This window comes from Barbatula barbatula (assembly GCF_947034865.1).
Source record: "Barbatula barbatula genome assembly, chromosome: 10".
NCBI classification, from domain to species: domain Eukaryota; kingdom Metazoa; phylum Chordata; class Actinopteri; order Cypriniformes; family Nemacheilidae; genus Barbatula; species Barbatula barbatula.
The window spans coordinates 16181852-16201271 of NC_136773.1; the positions used below are offsets into that span (position 1 = coordinate 16181852).

Consider the following 19420-nt stretch of genomic DNA (forward strand, 5'->3'; position numbering starts at 1 on the left):
TTTAACAACCTTTATTTTTACGAGTGTAAGGATACAGAATAGCGAACAGCGTGATTATACAACAAAAAAAAACATTTATCAGCAGCATTCACAACCTCTTTTATGTATGTGTGTGTGTGTGAGAAAGGAAAACACACAGAATAAGTAAGTGTCACACACAGAATTTCATAAGCGCTTTATTTTGTCACATAAATAGACATCCATTGTTCAATAAATAATCACTGAAGAGAAATACACAGAAACAATAATTACAGCAGTTTGACTAAAACAAACAAACAAAAACCCAAAGAATTAATAGGCAACAGGATTACACCTCAGCAATAAAAATTAATTCTTTTAGTGAGTGATGATGCATTGCAATAAAAAATATATATTTAATTAGTGCTTGTTTTTATCTGCATATTATAATATCATAACATCCCTAAAAAGGAAAAAATTACTTAAGAAGCAAAATTACATATGGCCAAGAATTCTACTATTTTAAGAAAAGACATTACTATTTAAAAAAAATGACAATAGTATTCATAAGTAGAGGGAAATCAACTTAAATCAATGCATTCTCTGTTGACTCCGGATGTTTAGATATCTGGATAACAACAATTTTGAAGGCGTTTCTGTAGGGTGTGCATGCTGGATATTCATATGAGGATGTACACCGAATTAAACATGGATAATTTCAAGTATATTTTAAGTAAATCATACTACAATAGCAAATAGTACTGCTCCTGTGCTGAGATTTTTGCAGTACAACAACAACCTAGCAAACAAACAGGCCTTTGTCCCTCAGAAACAGACAGACTCAATTACCCATGAATTTCTTTACCTTGGCCACTGACCTATTTACCCATATACTGTATCTGAGCTGACAACATGTTTGTACATTAACTGCACAGCCTCGTCTAATTGTTCTTTAAATCTACGATCTCAATATGGACGATCAATTTGGGATTAAAGCCAAACTTTACATAAAAAACTATTGCTGTCCATGATGTCCTTTGCAATGTGCAGCACACGCTTGCTCTCTACTGTAAAACTATTTGCAATACTCAGAGAACATAAACAACCCAATAAATCAGTTTACTGGCACTCAGTATTGAACTGGCCTCAACAATACAAAAAACAACTTAACTGGCACTATGTTTTAACAGGACAGCATTAAATCATACTCACAAATTAAAATGTCACCATCTTGGCTTTTCTGTTATGTCCTTTGGCAGTATGAAGCAAAAATCACAATTATCACTGATTTACAGTATCTACAGACGCAACTGCCTGAAGCTAAGATGACAAGGTGACAGTTTACTCAAATGTTCACAAAGAGCGACTAAGACTAAAAAATGCTACAACCCATCCAAACCAGTGGCAAACATTCACATGCGGCGCTGTGAATTATTTACTTTATAGTACAGACATATAAAGGCATCTATTCAACTTCCTGTCTATTACAGAATGTTCCTACCAATTCTTCACTGGCAACTATATAAAGCAATGAAAAATTAGTTAGTACTTTTGTTGTAACTGTCTTGCCTTGAACGAATATGAAAAACAAAGTGCATATGACCAACTATATTGTCACTAGGAACAAGCTATATAAATACAGACAGAAGCTAAAACACACAGGAGGCGGGCTGGTGATGTGTAGTATAACCCAAGACAAAAAAAAAACAAATTCCATATGTACAGTAGGCCTACATATACCGTAAATACAAAAGAACGTTACACGTCTTAGCATTAGCAAAACAACGTTTTTCAACAGAAAATGCCAGATTGTGTATTATTGGTGTATCCTGTGTGTATGGGTTAAACTGTCCAAAACCCATTTCAAAGAGTCGTGATGTTTTTTAGGATGCTAAGAGGCTAACATTTTTTGAGGTTTGGCTCAGGGAAATGGACATTTACACTCGCTTCCAAATGCCAAGTAAATGTCAAGCCTAGTGTTTCATCAACACTCTAGGATTGCTGTCAACTCAGAACACATGTAATATGAGCCAGCATGTGAATATACTTGGTATTCATATACCACGATGCATTAGTTTGTAATCATATGTGCAAAGAACATTTATGGAGCCACCTACAGTTTTTGGAATGCAATATATTGCCATATAACTCTGGTATTATAAATAACTGCCATTATTTATTCATCTACATACTGTGTGATAAAGATATAAAGACAGATCGAAAAAGGTAGGTAGTAGAGACAGTTTGGCACCAAAATCTTTTGACATCACTCAAACATATCGTTTGTAACAACGTACCAAAATCAATAGCTAGGCCCAGACCTTTGTTAAATTTAGCACCCACCCCCTTATAAATAAAAGAAGAACAGCCCTGTGAGAACTATACATGGACAGTAAAGTCACATATCTTGCGAATTAGTACAGTCCACAGAAGCGCAAGTTGTTGGCGATGATGACATCGGTAATAGCGTCGAAGACAAACTGAATGTTGTTGGTGTCTGTAGCGCAGGTGGTGTGCGAGTAGATTTCCTTGTCCAATGACTTGTTCCTACTCTCAAACTGGGACTGAATGTAGTCCAATGCTTCTTTAAACATGTTTGAACCTGCAGCGCAGAATGAATCAGTTAAGGATGGAAAAGGAGCAGGAGGGTAGAAATAGAGTAAATCAAACAAGAGATAGACATAAAAAACAGGCCAGGATGTTGAAAAATATTGGGAAAGGAAGCAAAAAAGCAAACACAACAGTGAGTGAATTAATGATAAATGTATCAAGTGAATGCTTAAATGCTTTAATAATGGCTGCCTGTGTGACAATTGTATAGAAGAGAATGTTACTTTTATGAAAATAATATGCAAAAAACTAATTTACTGTAAGCATTATCTCTAAACATGCAAATCATTTTTGAAGTTTAGCTCGCTAACAAATGTAAGACATAATTCTGGATGTTAAAACAAAAAAAAAACATTTTCTACAGGCATCCCTCCAAAACAGAAATGTGCATCCTTCACATAGTGCAGTCTGCCAGACTTGATTTTTAAAATGACTGCCAGCATGTAGTGTGACTGTGACCATCCCTTCATTTTAACCATTTTATCTCATCTCAGATGCATTATATGCTTGCAAAGTGAAGTTAATGGGATTGTTGCCCAGAGGCGACATCACACAATAGGGTTAAGAACAGCTTTGCTAGAAGAAACTAAAAGACCTTAGCTCTGAAAACTAAGAAAAGAGTTAAGGAGTGACTGTTCTGGCTGTTTTTCCTTCATGGCTGGAGCAAGCAAACATGAAGGCATTCCAGGTAATAGATGAGAATCCATCCAAAAGGAATAAAATGGCAGGATGGGTTGAAGATTTATTGTGTTAATTAGTTTTTGGAAAAGTCTTCTACTCTCCTCTCCTCATCAATTATTTTTGCTTTTCATCAAATCAGTTTTTTCTTCCCTGTGAGACGAGTTTTCTCGCACAGCTTAACGCAAGTGTAATGAGTTTACCTGTGTACTCTGAGAAGCAGATACTTAGGGGGGATATTTTTATTTTCTTCTCAAATATGTCCTTCTTGTTGAGAAAGAGAATGATGGAGGTTTTTGAGAACCATTTGTTGTTGCATATACTGTCAAACAGCTTCAATGATTCAAACATGCGATTCTGCAGGAATAAAAAACAAGATGTTAGCCCATTATAATGTACAGACATACACACCCAAACACATTCTCTGCCGCACGCACTTATTCAGGTGTGATCACTCTTTCAGTAAATAAAAGGAATACGAGGTGAAAAAAGAACTGAAACGGAAAGGGAAAACAGTAAGAGACAGAAATGAAATATAGTCTATGCATTCAGTTAATCTGCTGTTTATTATAATTGGGAAATTTGTTTATAAATACTTTTACTTTATTTCTAATTAGTTATTTTCAATTACTATACTAATAATCCTAATTATTATTATATATAATAATACATTGTTATTATTAGTTTGCTCATTATCTGTTTATCATCTCAATAGTAATGAATTCAGAGTTGAAAGCAGTGACATCAAAGTTTATTATTTTTGAAGAATCAGCAACACATGTAGATACAAAAATAGTTTTTATGACTGAAACATGTTACTGTAACACTTTACAATAAGGATCTATTTGTTAATATAATGCATTTACTAATATGAACTAACAATGAACAATATTGTACAACATGTTAAATTCAGTATTTACTAATAAAGTACATGTTTTAAATGAAACCTTGTGTCTGTTTACATTAGTAATTGCTCAATAAACTAACATGAAATAAATGTATTGAGATTAACTAACAGTAACAGGGATTCATCAAAGCAAAGAAAACCTTATTGTAAGGTGTTACCGTTATTGTAAAGCGTTACCGGTACAACATGGTTAGACAGAGCAGTACTGCTTCCAACTCTGTACTTCAGCTGGAGCTGGTGGTGATAATTTCATACCTGTGGGAGGGTTTGGTGGAAAGGCCATCTGTAGAGCTGGATTGTTTAGCGATTGGTTAGAGAAGAAGAAGCCGATGGCGAGAGATGACAGGACAGCAGCTGAGATGTTTTGAAGGAGAGACACAGGCGCAGAGGTGGCCGCTGGAGGCCATCGGAGCAACCGAGTGGAACGTGACATGCACCAGAACCTGACACATCACTCACACTCCCCACCCCCAGATATAAGTTTGGTCACAGAGACACAATTCTCCCCCACACACATGGTCAAAGCAACGCAGAAATAGTCCATGCACTGTTGTAAATAACGGACAGCTCAGAATAGATGAAAATAGTCAGCTATGTTTATGTACATAGGACAAATGCTGACAGCGTTGGAAGTACAGTAGGGTGACCAGATTTTTTATATGTATTGATTTATGTGTTGATTGCTATTTCATGAAATATCCTTATTACTAAAAAAATTACTGCATTGAAACATAAGACCATTCAAGTTTAATTCCCTCTATAACAATTCTAGACGTTCTTTTGTTTTGTTGTCCAAACCTGATATCCAATGTCAGTTTTTAATCTTCATTTTCACGTTACTTTAATAAACATCTGCCCATTTCCACCTCTGCCTGTGCTGAGAGGATGATGGGGAACAGCGGCTGAGGCGTGAAGTTATTGCCATGGCAACCAAATACCCTGCAAACTGATTTGCTGAAATTTTCTAGAATAAAAGCATCAGCAAATCAACTTTAAATGGGAAAGAAACGACTTTCCACCTCTGCCATGTCACGATATTATTAAGGCTTTTAAGACACGACTAAACCTTAACATTTATTTGTAATAAAATACAATTGTTTACATTTATAATAAATTGGCGGGACACTCAGGCAAACCTTGAGAAAACCAGAACCCGTCTGGTCACCCTAGTCTGAAGGATGTAAAACTGAATGTGAAATGGAGGGGAAAAGGCCACAAAGTGCACACAAGATTCATAAGGGCAGAATAACAGACTGTCAAAGTGACACAGCATTAACAGGAGAAACATATGGTGAGTGTGAATCTGTGAGCGTGTTTATCACTCTTCTTGTGTTCATCTTGTTTTATCGCTTCTATACATAAAAAGAATATGGGCGTGTATGATTTGCAATATTTACGGTCATTCTGGTTCCTGCTCGTAAAAAGCCACCTATGTGCAAAACATGTCATCATAAATCCTGGCTTTAGTGGGCAGAGTTATAAAAAATCTCTTATCTGTGTTTGTCATGAGAATGTGTGTCTGGGCAGACCTGGGGACTGTGCTGCACACTAGCTGGATTGCAAGGCATCCAAACATGACTCATCACAGCTGCCTAGATTCACCTGACAGCATCACAGACTCGATCAATAGCGTGGGACATAAAAGATCTTCCTTTGTTCTTTAAAAGTGCACTGTAATACACTGGTGTTCAGCTAAACGTTCTACTTGAATAAAACTAGATACATTTGCATTTATTGAACCAAAAACTTTACGCTTGCAAGACTTATAATTTGCCAACAATTGTAAGATGAAGTAATTTTAAGAAGATGTAAATAATGATTTGGTTTTAAAGTATACAATTATAAATACAACATGCAGAGCAAAATGCTTTGCGTTAAAATACTGACATTACATTAACTTGTGAGAATCAACACAAAGATGTAACAAAGGCAGTCAGTTATCCACACATCAATGCTTATTTATTAGCATTATTTATTATAGTGAATAAAAGATTGAACTATTATTTAAGTGCTGATTATTGTAAGAGCTCACAGTGAAAGCTGATTTACGGATGCCATCGATCTTCAGAAATCTGTGTATGATCACCCAGCACCTATGATCGTGTTTTTACAATGCTAACATGATTTCAATTATAGTGTTCTGATCAAAGGTGAATGATGATGGACTTCAGCTAATTTCCTGATGCAAAACACAGCACATCTGATTTTAATGATAAACATCATATGTGAGATCATGTCACAAAACTCTTTTAAAGTACCTCTGTATAGTTTGTGTAAGCGTTGCATGTGTTAAAGTGTAAGTGTTCTTGAATGTGTGAAAAATAGTATGCATGCATGCTTCGAGAGTCTGCATGCATCAGAGCAGAAGCACAGATTTATATATTTGGGTGCACATGAACTGTACTGTATGTGCATTTCTTGCTCACCGTGGTCTCGTCTTCGTGGAGCACCTGGTCGTATCCGCTCAAAGCCACGCAGAAGATAATGGCGGTCACGTCCTCAAAGCAGTGGATCCATTTCTTCCTCTCCGACCTCTGACCTCCCACATCAAACAGCCTGTGAGGACAAAACTCAAACTCGTGAGCTCACCATACTTCTAGTGGTGTACTACATCACAGATGCAACATGTCCTAACACACCATAAATATAGTATGCAAATCATTGCAAACTACAACCTTCAAATAGATTTTCCTGTATATTTATTTTGAGGTCTAATACTGATAAGAGCAAAACGAGTAATTTAGCAGTCTACTGATTATTTTCTGCCATACCAGTGTGCAATGACGCTAAATGTGTCTTCAGATTTGGCATCTCTGTGTCTGTCTAACCCCCATCAACACCTTTATTTAAGTCTTCTGTTTTCACATAACATCAGGTGCAGAGAGGAAAAAACTTTGATATGACGTGAGAGGTGGAGCGAGAAAATATTCATGGTACATGAATGATATCTGTTTGTGGGTGAATCGCAATTATTACCAACTTTAGCGATAAAACTTTATTTTGAAAATGATCTTGCTTTGTATTACATAGTCATTCTTCTGCATGTGAACCATGAATAACTGGAAGTGATAAATCTGATCAGTTTTCGGCACAGGGCTTAAGTGCTACGTTTTGCTTTTCGATGCATAAATAACATTAAGTCTCACCTGAAGTGCAGGTTCTTGAAGGTGAAGTGGGTTTCTACAATCCCGGTGGTCTTCACTCGAGTTCGCAGAATGTCTTGCTCTGTGGGCTGGTAATCTGCAGCACCAATACGATCTAAACTGTCTAAGTAACTGGAGGAATAATAAGAGAAAAAGACAGAGAGATTTTGTTATGAATGCATGGTTGTATGTAGCCTTACTGAAAAATCTAAATTAGTTCCTCGAAATAAAAATTATTTTTCAAAAATTATTAGTTTGACCAAAATAAATGCTATGTAGTGTGAATTATTCAAGAGAGGTTGAAGTCAATTTCCATTGTAATAATTATTAACATACTATCTTAATTTTAGCATTTAATTTGCCGAAAAGCACTGGACAATGAGTATAATACATTACATGAGTATCTAAAAAAAACACATGAAACGTCCTTCTGTCACTTACATCTGATACCCACACACATATATACACATCTTCAAAAGGCAACATGATGCAACCTGACAGCGAGGACCGAGTCTGCTTTTCAACAATGCATGATGTATATTCTCTAAGGCTGTGGGTGTCATTTATCTTCCACATGAAAGAAACTGTGAAATATTTGTGCATCCAAATAGGATGCCAGCAAAATTGAAGGCTGAGTTGCGCAAGATGCTGAAACATCCATAAAAGCCCCTGTGCTGGTGATATTGGTAGGCAGCAGACACTAATGGCTGATTACATCAAAATGCAATTTAAAAAATGTTGACACATTTAGAAAGAAATTATTGCAAGTATTCATGCTGATAGCATCATTGGTTCATTCCGTAGCTCGGTTTTCAATTTTCTGTCTTGTGTAAATGGCTCATGTACAGTATGCTCTCTCCTCTTATTTTATTTGGCTCCTTCTTTCTATTTCTCTCTCCTTGCTTTCTTGCCCATCTGTGGCATTTCTCTGCCTCTCAGTCAGTGGGAATTGCAGGTTGCGTTGCCTTATTGTTACTTCCTTCACCATCTAAACCATAATCTCGATATGCTCACAGGTTGAAATTGTTATAGATTATATGCTGTCATATAATAAATTGCGGCTACTATAGACACACGCTAATGGTGACACAAAAGGAAAGGAGAGCTGAGAGAGAACGTAAAGGAAGTGTGTCCAGGATCTATCTATGTTTCCTGGAAAACATCTTTGTTAGTTCTGTTTGGAAACAATTGAAGGATCTTTTTAAAGAGGATCTCAATGTATCTTTCTCCATATGTATCTCGCTGTGGTGCTGCTTACTGGCTCCAGGAGGTGCTCTTGCTGTGACTGACATACATTAATGTTTAATTCTGCCGCTTTTGGTTTGCAAAATCACTTTAAAGCTATTAACTTCTCTGGGTTCTTTAAAAATCGAACTAACACAGAACATTTTTAAGTATTAACTGTTCTCAGGGGACTCATACGATCTCATATGGGACAAGATAACTTGTATAATAACATAGACTAGTTTTCTGTCTATACCCTAGTGCTAGCCTCTCTCTCTCTCTCTCTCTCTCTCTCTGGGGCATCTTCCTCTATGACCTGTCTCTGTCTGTCCAGATTCCGTCTATTAACAGATAACAGATTTGGGCCAGTTGATGTTTACTGTGGGTTTTCATTAGTTTCTTTAGACAGCGACTGACAGCACCATAAATGTCGGGACATTTGAATAAAGGGAAATTTTACCGCCGTCAAAGTCAGATGATTCGAATGCCCAAAATGGGGAGTAATATGTGTTACAAGTGTTTGTCTGGAGAGTATAAGTGTTGGGACAAATTTAAAACTGTCGTTCGCTGAGCTATAATAAATATACTCATACTAAGTAACCCAATCAAAAAAGCAGTTAACATTTTTTAAATAGGTAAAGAGTTACAATTTCCTCACGAAATGTAGATCTAATCTAAATTACAACATCAAAAAGCCATAAAACAGCATAAAACTAAAAGTTATTGTTCTTCTATATAGCGTATTTTGTCACAAGACACACAATAACCAATGATATTTGATGTCATTGATGTGCTGCGATATTACCGAGCTGATCTGTACGTTACCATGGATACGCATCTGAAAGTAAGCTCAAATTATTTTCCTTTAACAAACGTTTGTTTTGCTCCTGAAGAGATAAGACAACATAAAAGAAGGTAACATGGCAGCATTTTAATGTAAAAATATTTATGTTGTTACAAGTTTCATATTTGAGTGAACTATTCCTAATTTTACTATAATAACCACAACGAAAATATACAAATGAATAAAATAAATTATATTTATATCGCTGCAGTCCTTCTGAACCTTGTATCTCCATATTCAGTTTTTTGTCATAAATCATTATTATAAGTCACCCTTTATGTTTGTCACTGGGTTTTGCAAATATCAAACCAATAAAAAGCATTAAAAAGTTACGTGATGTTTTCAATTTCCTAAAGAATTGCAAATTTGGACATCAAAGGTTTCGGAACGTCAGGGACGTAAAGTTATGTATTTATACGCAATGAAAATGTTTGGCCAAACAGCAATTATTTTGAAACGAAGGAGTTAAATTAATAATAAAGTGGACAACAGAATAAACAATTCAATAAAATGAATCAGACTTCCAAAATTACAGTTTAGCATTTAGATGTTAGACCGCTAATTGTTGGCAATTGCAGCTGGTTAAAGGTCCAGTGTGTCATTTTTGGGATGATCTATTGATAGAAATGCAATATAATATACATAGCTATGTCTTCAGAGCTTACACAATAAAGGGTCATGTTTTTATTACCTTAGAATGAGCTATTTCTATCTACATACACTGCAGGTCAGCCGTCGTAGTGTCTCGAGTGAGCGGTTGTTTGCAATATTGCAATCATGCTGCTAGATTTTACTGACTGGACCTTTAACAATAAAGTGACGCTATTTTAAAACAGCTGTCACACTATTAAGAATGGTTAGAAGTGTTAGTTAGCACCCGCACCAACACAAGTGAGCAGAGATTTGCTGCATTGCTTATGCGTGTAGCTCTTTTGCACTCAATGCCCGCATGCAGTTCTGTGAAGGAGCTTCATGTATTATTGTAAACATTTGATAAAAGTGACGACACTGTGTGTGGACATCACTCTGTCGTTTTAGGCCTAATGGATGTGCGGGTGGGGAGGGAGGGCCGCTTGTTGTCCTCTAGGGTTTTTTCACTCTGCTTTTAGTATGAGAAACTCGTATCTCTCTACCACTCAGGCTGCTTGCCAGCTCTGCCCTTCCCCCTGCTCTCTCTCATACAGCATCTCTCCTTTCTCTCTGGTCTCTCTCCACCCTTTCTCTATTTCCTGATGCTGCTTGAGTGCTCTGCCTGGCAACACCTCTCAGCAGCCTGCCTGCTGTCTGCTCCCCATCACACACACAGAGAGAAGGAGAGAGAGAGAGAGAGAGAGAGAGAGAGAGAGAGAGATGTGCAGGATGAACCATCGAGACAGCATATTTAATATATTGACAGAAATGTCTGAAACATCTGGACTCTACGGGGATGCTAGAATGATTCACATCTAATTCTGGAGAAAATCTTCAATCAGAATGCAGTTAGGTGATACAAATAAGGAAAATATTATCAAGACTTAAAGTCCCCGTTAACTACTTTTAAGCATTACCGCATAAAACGGAATTGTGAATGAGAAAAGTAGTGGCTGTGGTTTGTGTTTTTTACTGCAAACTGATTGGATGTATAAAAACAGCCGTTGCATTCTGAAAAGGAACTGGCAGCAGACTGACGGTTGAAGGGGAGGAGTTAACCGATGCTCTGCTAAAGCCGTCTAACTTACGTCATGTGAGATGGATAATCACTAGAGGGCGGAAGTGCATTTTCAGATTTGAATTGAAGATTATTAGATTTACAAGAAATGCTGCACAATTTCATGAAAAAATAGGAATTGTAATTTTTTCTTCACTGGGACTTGTGTTACGTAATATTTGTGATATTTAAAGAATTGTTTCCTTTTAAGGAGGAAGCCTGCTAAAGTACTGCAACGTTTCACAATAATATGGTATTGATACTATCAAGTCAAAAACAGGTGTATGTTATGGAATTGCGCGTCACAAGATATGCAATGGGTTCATTTCCCAAAGAAAGCAGAGATACATAAAATGTGCATCTCAAATGAACTGCAAATCGCTTTCGATAAAAGTGTCAACCAAATATGTAAGACACAAAAAACAATTGTTACAATCTACAGCTGGAAATGACGTCACTAACACTTTGATGACTGCAAATAAACTGATTTAAACCCAAAGTGATACAGGGACACAGAGAGGGTGGTGGAATAAAACTTGGGTTTGGACCAAGCAATCAAACCAAGTGTTTGAAACAAGCCTTAAATGGTAAGAAAACTACCAGCTCTCATTTCTGGGGAAGTTTTTAGACAATGACGAATGACCTAGTTGCCAGGAAACAAGTAATTTAGTAATGACAGTAATTCAGTAAAGATGTAGTACATCGCAACCACAAAGAACTGGGAACATTTTCCAATGTAAATCTGAAAAAAGTGATCTTTGAGGCTATTCTCAAAGAATATTACACAGAATTGTAATAATGTCCCAGTATGTCATCGTAATATCAAGAAGAACATCACAATATTATAATGCTAGTAAATGTCACAAATGTCTCAAAGAGCTTTAAAGGGATACTTCATGATACTATGGTAGTCAATGGAGTGCAAAATCTTTCTTGTTATAAACATTCTACCAATTATATTTCCCTTGTCCATCAGAACAAAGAAATTTATACAGATTTGGAACAACTCCAAGGTGAGTAAATGATGACAGAATCAACATTTTTGGGTGAAGTATCCCAAGTTTAACTAAACTGTAATGTGAACACAGATTAAAACAATTATGGTCAGCACCTACAAACACTGAAGAAGTGAAATTAGTGGTCATACAATTGAAAAGAAGAAGCAAAAACGAATATAAAACTGAGCAGGAACAAAACTGAGAGTTGCTTGGTTTGGGAGGAGGGGACATTACTGTGGGTAAGAGAAAAAGGGGAGGGCTTCTGAGTTAAAAAGGATGGCGTTATCTGAACAACACAGTAGAAGGCGTGTGAGAGGGAGAGACGGAGGTCGTACGGAAAAGGTTTCCAGAGATCTGATGATGATATGATTCTGAGCAGATCTAGTCTTGTTTCAAAATTTGATCAAAGGAAGGATTATCTTTGCCGTGAAGGGTCTCGTGTGTCCCAAAATGACTAATGATATATTCAGAAGTTCACAGGACCTTAGGGAGGAGAAAGACAAGCCCACTGCCTAAAAACTTCTGGAAGCAAGTGTACTGTACACTGTGCACCACAGGTGTGGACAAACAGCCTGGAGGAAATTTTGTCACATCTCTCTTGAATTTGAGACGTTATTTTTCTTATGGTCACTGATGTGAAGAAAGACTTAGACATACGAGCTGTACCATGTCAAGCTGGCCATGTGTTCAGTGTACATAAACACATATGCACGATAGAGGACATAAACAGAGGTGTGCAGAAGTGGTTTCCGCACCACCGTTAAAACTAAAGTGGCAAAATAAATTATATTTAACCCAAATTGTGAGTCAGTATAGTGAATGTGATGTGAATGTGTAAAAAAAGACCAAATGTCTACATATTGACTATAGACGGTCTCATCTTAACAACACAAACAAACGTTACGGTGCATGCGCACTTTTGTGACCCCTACTGAACTTCCGGTACACATTCACAAACAATAGAGCGCGTCTAGATTCTGATAAAAAAAAACAATCAAAAGAAACCGAGAAGAACTGTACTTGGCTAAACTTGTATCTCCAATACTTTAAATTTAGATTGCGATACCAAGCTCAACCGCTAGATGTCACTGTACCATACAGTTTCTTCAAATGCGACCAAACTGCAGGATCCATTCAACAAATTGTTTATCTTATAAAATCAACACACAACAAAATTCTAAAAATAATTTATTTAATACAATTATCATACAATCAAAAAATTATATAAATTCAATTCAATATAAATAATTATATTATTAGACACTAGCCAAACACAAATCAATGATTTGGTGGTCTATAAGCCATGAAAAAAATAACAATAATATTTAATAATGTTCTAATTATTAAACATTATTATTATTATTATTATTATTATAATTTTGTCTTGTCATTCACCTGCTCAGTAATATCTTAAACCCCAATGGGAAAACACCACTGTATTTGTTTTGTTAGTCTAATCTAGAGGTAAGTGGTTATTTATGCCATACACTGAATTGAATGGAGGAAACAAAACTTGGTTGTGTTTGCATGCAAATAGTGTAGCCAAAACACAATTCCCAGGAATTTATTGAAGTCTGTTTTTGGCAGTCTAAACATGTTTTTCTTCATAGCAACATCACCTGCACTCTTGATCTGTGAATGAGTAATTTGTCTTCGTCTAAACACTACTTTTCAAACTACAGGCTTTCAAATACTATTATCGTAAATCACAACGTCAAATATAATGCTGACTACAATCTTTCCATGCTGTTACACACCACATGCACACATGTACCACAAACACACACACACACACACACCATCGCCGGACCTTTCATCAGCGGAGAAGGTAATTGCATCTGTGAATTTATGTCTCTCTGTGGAGAGTGTTATTATGCTGAGCCCATGTAATACTATATATTATAAAGCCACTTGCTCAAACAAGCATTGGAAATAGAGATTATGTACTTTTGACACTACCTAAATGCGGCCAAGTTCAATTCGCAGCCCATAAAATCTACACCCCACTGACACTTCGGAATAAACAAACTTGACTGTGGTGTTATAGTAAAATTATACAATAAATCAAGAGTCTATATAGACACAATGTTCTCTTATTGAAGCGTAAAGGCACTTCCCAGAAGAGGGGTGTACTTACTATTGGGCAGAGTCGTTTAGCTGGTACTCGCGGGCACGGCTGAAGCACTCCTGGATGCCAGAGTCAGACCACAGACGTATCATGGAGGACAGCAGCTCTGGGGAGTAGGGCTCGGTATCCTCCATACGGCTCACAACATCGCAAACCATCTTAGAGTCAGCCTGTTAACAGAACAAACAAGCGTACATCCATTAGTTTGATGAGGACACTTATGAACACATTATGTAAAATAACATTAGGTCAAAAAATACTACATTTTTTCTCAGAACAGAGATGGATAAGCGAAACAGAGACAGAATGAGAGCGAATTTACTGGAATTAAAAATAAAACCATAAAACTTTTGATTTCTACTTTTTTCTATCTTTTCTAAACATAAAAAAATCTAATAGATACTTGTTTTCAGAAAATGTGTCTTGAATTAATATTATGGATTGAGCTTTAAGTACATTTTGAACAATCGTGTCCAGGGTGAGGAAATGAGTAGAAAAGGAAAATGCTATTTCTCGTTGTTTGTGGCTTCAAGGAAGCTCTTTCATGCTTTTGCTAAATTTTTAATAAAGCCCTTTTTTAATAGCTCCATAAGCTAGCCCTTAAAAAAAGAAAACCTCTTCCCTCGATTATCTTTGCATAACCACTTTGGGTTGTACGAAACTTGCACAAGGGCGCAATGAGAAAGCACAACGGAAGAGATAACAGAATCAGAGACTCTTGTGCTATCATCTGAACGTGACATATTTTTGCTATTTTTTATTCTGCTTTGGTTGCATCTCATTTGCATAAAGTGTTAAGTGCAATGTTCCATTTCAAAGAGAAGAACTTTAAAGAGGCACTTAGGAGACAAATGGGTTTGATTCGTAATTATCATTAAGTTTTAAGTCCTGATGGTTCATTTGATGGCTACAGCTTTAATGTTACAACACATATTATATTCAGCTGATCTAGGATCTGTTATATCAGTTACAATACAAAAAAGCTAAAGCCATGCCCACTCAATTTAAAGGCGTAAGAAGGTGATCTTGGTCCACTTTATTTCCATTGTCTATTATACTATACTCTATACAAACATCCTATTCCGACTTCACTTCCTGTTTCTTGATCTCCCTACTTCCTCTATCCTGCTCAATTATTATGGCATAAATTTTACAAACACGTTTAATAGCATGAAAGCAATAACAATTCCTTAAAAGAGCATTTAGCTCCTTTTAAAGGCATCACAACAGCTTTACGACACAGAGGGGCCGAGTTCCTCTGCCCCACGAATTCAAAACAGAGACGCAATGTGTGAAGCCAAAAGAGGAGAGCGTGAGAAATAAACTCGAGGAGTGAAGTGAAGAAAGGATGGTGGGAGAGTGGAAAAGAAGATGGGGGTCACTTGAAAAAGGCTGGTCTTGCACCCTCTCCATTATCTGCTGTGAGAAAGAGTAAAGCATTCACACACTAAGCGGAAAAGTGTGGGGGGCTGGGAATGAAAACGGGGAAAATAAAAAGAGTGCTTTGTGCTAATTAATCCACGATTAATACAAATGCCACTTTTGAAGTTTTTCTACTGTGAAGATGCAATTAGATATATTCCGTACGAGTGAAAGAAACGGATGCATCTTCCGTATGACTTGTCAATCGGGACAATCTCCATGGTGATGCAACAAGGGGAAGCATCAGCAGCGGGAGGCCGTATGATTGGTTGACAGAGCCTCCCTTTCCTCCTCCCCTGGTGAGTGTGACCTTTGAGAGCAAGTCCTCTGAACTCAGCATGTTTGTACCTTCTGGAGTCTTCATAACACACACACTTTTCTAAACGCTATTCTTACCTAGTAGACCAAACAATCAGATTTTCACCTATTACAAAAATAATAAATATTAGACGAAGAACGTCCAATTACTTTGATCCTTCAAAGTAGCACTACTATCCCCATAAGCATCCTGGGATCATTGAGATGGGTACATTTTCGCCATGCATTTTTCTTTAATTAAAACACAAGCATAAAAGCAGACATTTGGCAGTCTTGCACCTGCTTAGTGTCTCCGTGCACTTCCAGGCAGGTGGGGTCTTCTGTAATGTCAAAACATTGGTCATGCATCTCACTCTTCTACTTCGGTTCAATTTATATTTTGTGTTGGTGGGGGTGGGTGCTCGGTCTTACAGCACTAAAAGAGCATGTGATTTCTAAATGATTGCCTATTGAATTTAGATCAGGTGCACAGTGACACATAATAGCTATTCATTACGGCCAATGCACTGACTAGAGAGAATGGACTAATCTTCATCAGCATTCATTTATTAGAGGAAACAGCGCGACGAGAGACCTCAACGCGCTGCTGATTTGAATCGCAGATCAGTCAGTAGCCCGATGTGACAGACAGTATCCTTGTACACACCCTGACTCTGCACCTGCTATGAGCAAAACCACTGTAAACCTGAGGTGAGCACCGCAAAGCCATCATGACTGCTTCACAATCATAAACGTCATTCATGGTGGTTTGGTGTATTTTAGTGTATCTCTCTGGAATGAGTGGTACAATACATAATACAATACAATACAAAATAATACTGGCTACTTCCTCTATAGGTGGGTGGGGTATTGCCAATTACTTTACAATGTGATAGACAATGCGACACATGATTCAGTCTAAATCAACAGTAAATAGGGACAATTTTAAGGGACATCCCACATAAATACACACAAATGAAATGCACACACATACCGCTTACATTTGTGTAAGGGTAATCGTGCTGAATTTTCAACAAGACACCATTCGGTAATGTTTTGTTTGTTTTATCAGAGACATGTCCAAAGTGTTCACTGTAACATGACTTTCTGCCCTTATTTACATTTACACAAAGTTGTAGCATGCTGCTGTCTTTCAAGGTGTAATATGCTGGTGTTGTGTTGAAGACTTGTGTTGGTTACTTGCGAAAAAGCTGTGGGTTATTTTGTATCTCACATTTCATAATAATGGTTTTGCTGTATTACTGTACTTTCAATTATTTTCCCCTCTGAGAAAACACCCCTGGTTACAACACTAATCCTTGTTATGATGTGAACGCTAATATAAGCCCACACAGCAATTCTCAAATAAAGGATGACTTTCTAAGTCTCGTAAAAGGAAAACCCTATAAGCTGCACTTTATTTAATAAGCGTTACTGTTAATAGCACAGAAGTGTGAAAGCCAGAGACAGTGGAGTGAAGTGGAAGTCAAGCGCTGGACAATTGCATGCAAGCAAAGATGCTTCAGTCAAACACGTACACATTTAGCTCTGTTATAGATGTGTTTTATTATACAGAATGGGAAGCTACACAGCGAGGATGTCTGAAATTCATCACTTGTGTCATGATTCTCGTGGTGAGACACGGAGAGAGGACCCAGGTGCAGACAGCGGGTAAGGGGTTAACAAATAATAAAACAAAGACCCACGAGGGGGTAACAGAACAAAACATGGATACAATAACATGACGAAGACTAACTACACAAAGACTTAACATAAACTCAAAACAAGAACTACAAATACACTGAACTAGACTTGACAAGACACATGGACTCACCACACAACCACAATGAACCAGCACAAGACAGAAGACACAAGGGCATTAAATAAGGGACAAAATCAAGAGGGGAACAGGTGAAGGGCATTAATCAATAACGAGGGTAACGAGAGGATGGGAACAAAGACGAGACCGGAGAGAGAGTATGGAAGGCCATAAGAACAATAATTGCCTCTCTCCACACAAAACATGAGATTCTGTCATGATCCTGCCACTAAACCAAGAGAAACATGACATGATGCGGCAGAATCATGACAACTTGACGCTGAAATATTCACAAATAGCACGAGACATGTTCGTACTGTCCGTTAATGCATTCACTTAGGGCTGATATTACCGCTTAAACATTGTAATGAGACGTTGATTATCATAATTTACTTTATTCCATCCTATATGTTCAAGGGCTTCTGGTGAAAAGAAAGGCAGATGGACAGTCCATTAAACATAGAGTATGGGAGATTTATTTTGTGTGTGTGGCAAGCAACCGCAACAACCGCAATGTTCACGTTTATTTATGTCCTAAACTTCATGCAAATACAATAAAGGATAAATACATTGGCTATGAAAACAAGGGGTAAGAGTGATGATATGCCTAATTCATTTAAAAAGTGTTTGGCTAAATCAAGAATGCAAGTCTCGACTCGCGAGCACCCAAATTGAATCAGAGATGATAGAATGGCATCTTCTGCTTCTAAATGCAGTTTAAAATGTTCAAATTATTTGAATCAAAATGATCAACACAGAAATACCAATACAAGGCCCTGATATATACTTGATTGCGTAGAGACTTTTGAAGCACAGACATCTGCAGCACCTGCGCGATGAAGAAGTGAGAGAGCCGCCTGCAGCCACTGGCGTACAAATAGGCTTGCTTTTCCTCAAAAACATGCTAAATATAAATATGATGATCATATTCTCACTCAAATGTTTATGTAGCCGTTGTTCGTTATATTATTGTGCTCTGGGCAGTCTGCTTATGAACAAGTTTATTGTTTGCTCTGCGTGAGCTTGATTCCGGTTGTTGTAATCTGTACTTTTTACAAACTCGGATAGCATATTTTCTACCAATAACACAGGATATTGTAGGCCTGTTTTTGGATAGCCTATAGCCTAATTATAAACTTGTTATGAAATGGTGGCACTCGAATAATAACAGAATAATATAATATTGAAAAATGCACGGCCATCCAGTGACTTTTGTATTGCATTCCTTTTGCCGTGTCCAAACTTTCTGATTTGAATTTTATTTTGTCATGTTTTCCTATCGCAGCCGTGTGGACAAAATCTTTAAATAACACGGAGCTGGTGTGCACAGTAGTTCATTTGCACAAATACTGGCTTATTTTCACTTTTTTTTACTTCCGCTGTTCGATTGTAATTTGTTGAGGCTCCATAAATGTCCTTTTATCAAGCCTACACAATTACTATATACTATAATAGTCAAATATCAAAATATTTAATTTAGAGATATCTGTCAAGTAACTTTATTTTCTGCTGCCATCACAATAAAGAACTAAATTTACTGCTTACAGCTTTAACTAAATTTCTGCCTTACACCACACAGCTATTCAAACAATAAAATATGTTATTTTCTAGACTGCAGACAGCAAAGTACAATCTTGGATACACAATACTAGAGGATCACTGCGGTTACTGCTGGAACTACCCAGGGTCATTACTACATGCTGTG

General features: G+C 37.1%; 1 protein-coding gene across 2 annotated transcripts in view; it reads right to left on the reverse strand.

The window, feature by feature from the left end:
* The window catches only part of gnao1a (guanine nucleotide binding protein (G protein), alpha activating activity polypeptide O, a), a 63711-nt gene that overhangs the window by 2578 nt on the left and 41713 nt on the right, over nucleotides 1–19420 (reverse strand). The window contains exons 4-8 of one of the 2 annotated variants that reach the window (XM_079465598.1): nucleotides 14187–14347; nucleotides 7300–7428; nucleotides 6580–6709; nucleotides 3450–3603; nucleotides 159–2560 (exon numbers count right to left, since the gene is read on the reverse strand). In XM_079465598.1, coding sequence (XP_079321724.1) covers nucleotides 2373–2560; nucleotides 3450–3603; nucleotides 6580–6709; nucleotides 7300–7428; nucleotides 14187–14347 — 762 coding nt within the window. In that variant the 3' untranslated portion in view covers nucleotides 159–2372. Of the gene's footprint in view, nucleotides 1–158; nucleotides 2561–3449; nucleotides 3604–6579; nucleotides 6710–7299; nucleotides 7429–14186; nucleotides 14348–19420 lie in introns of those variants that run through there. The other variant, XM_079465597.1, reaches the window with a different exon arrangement.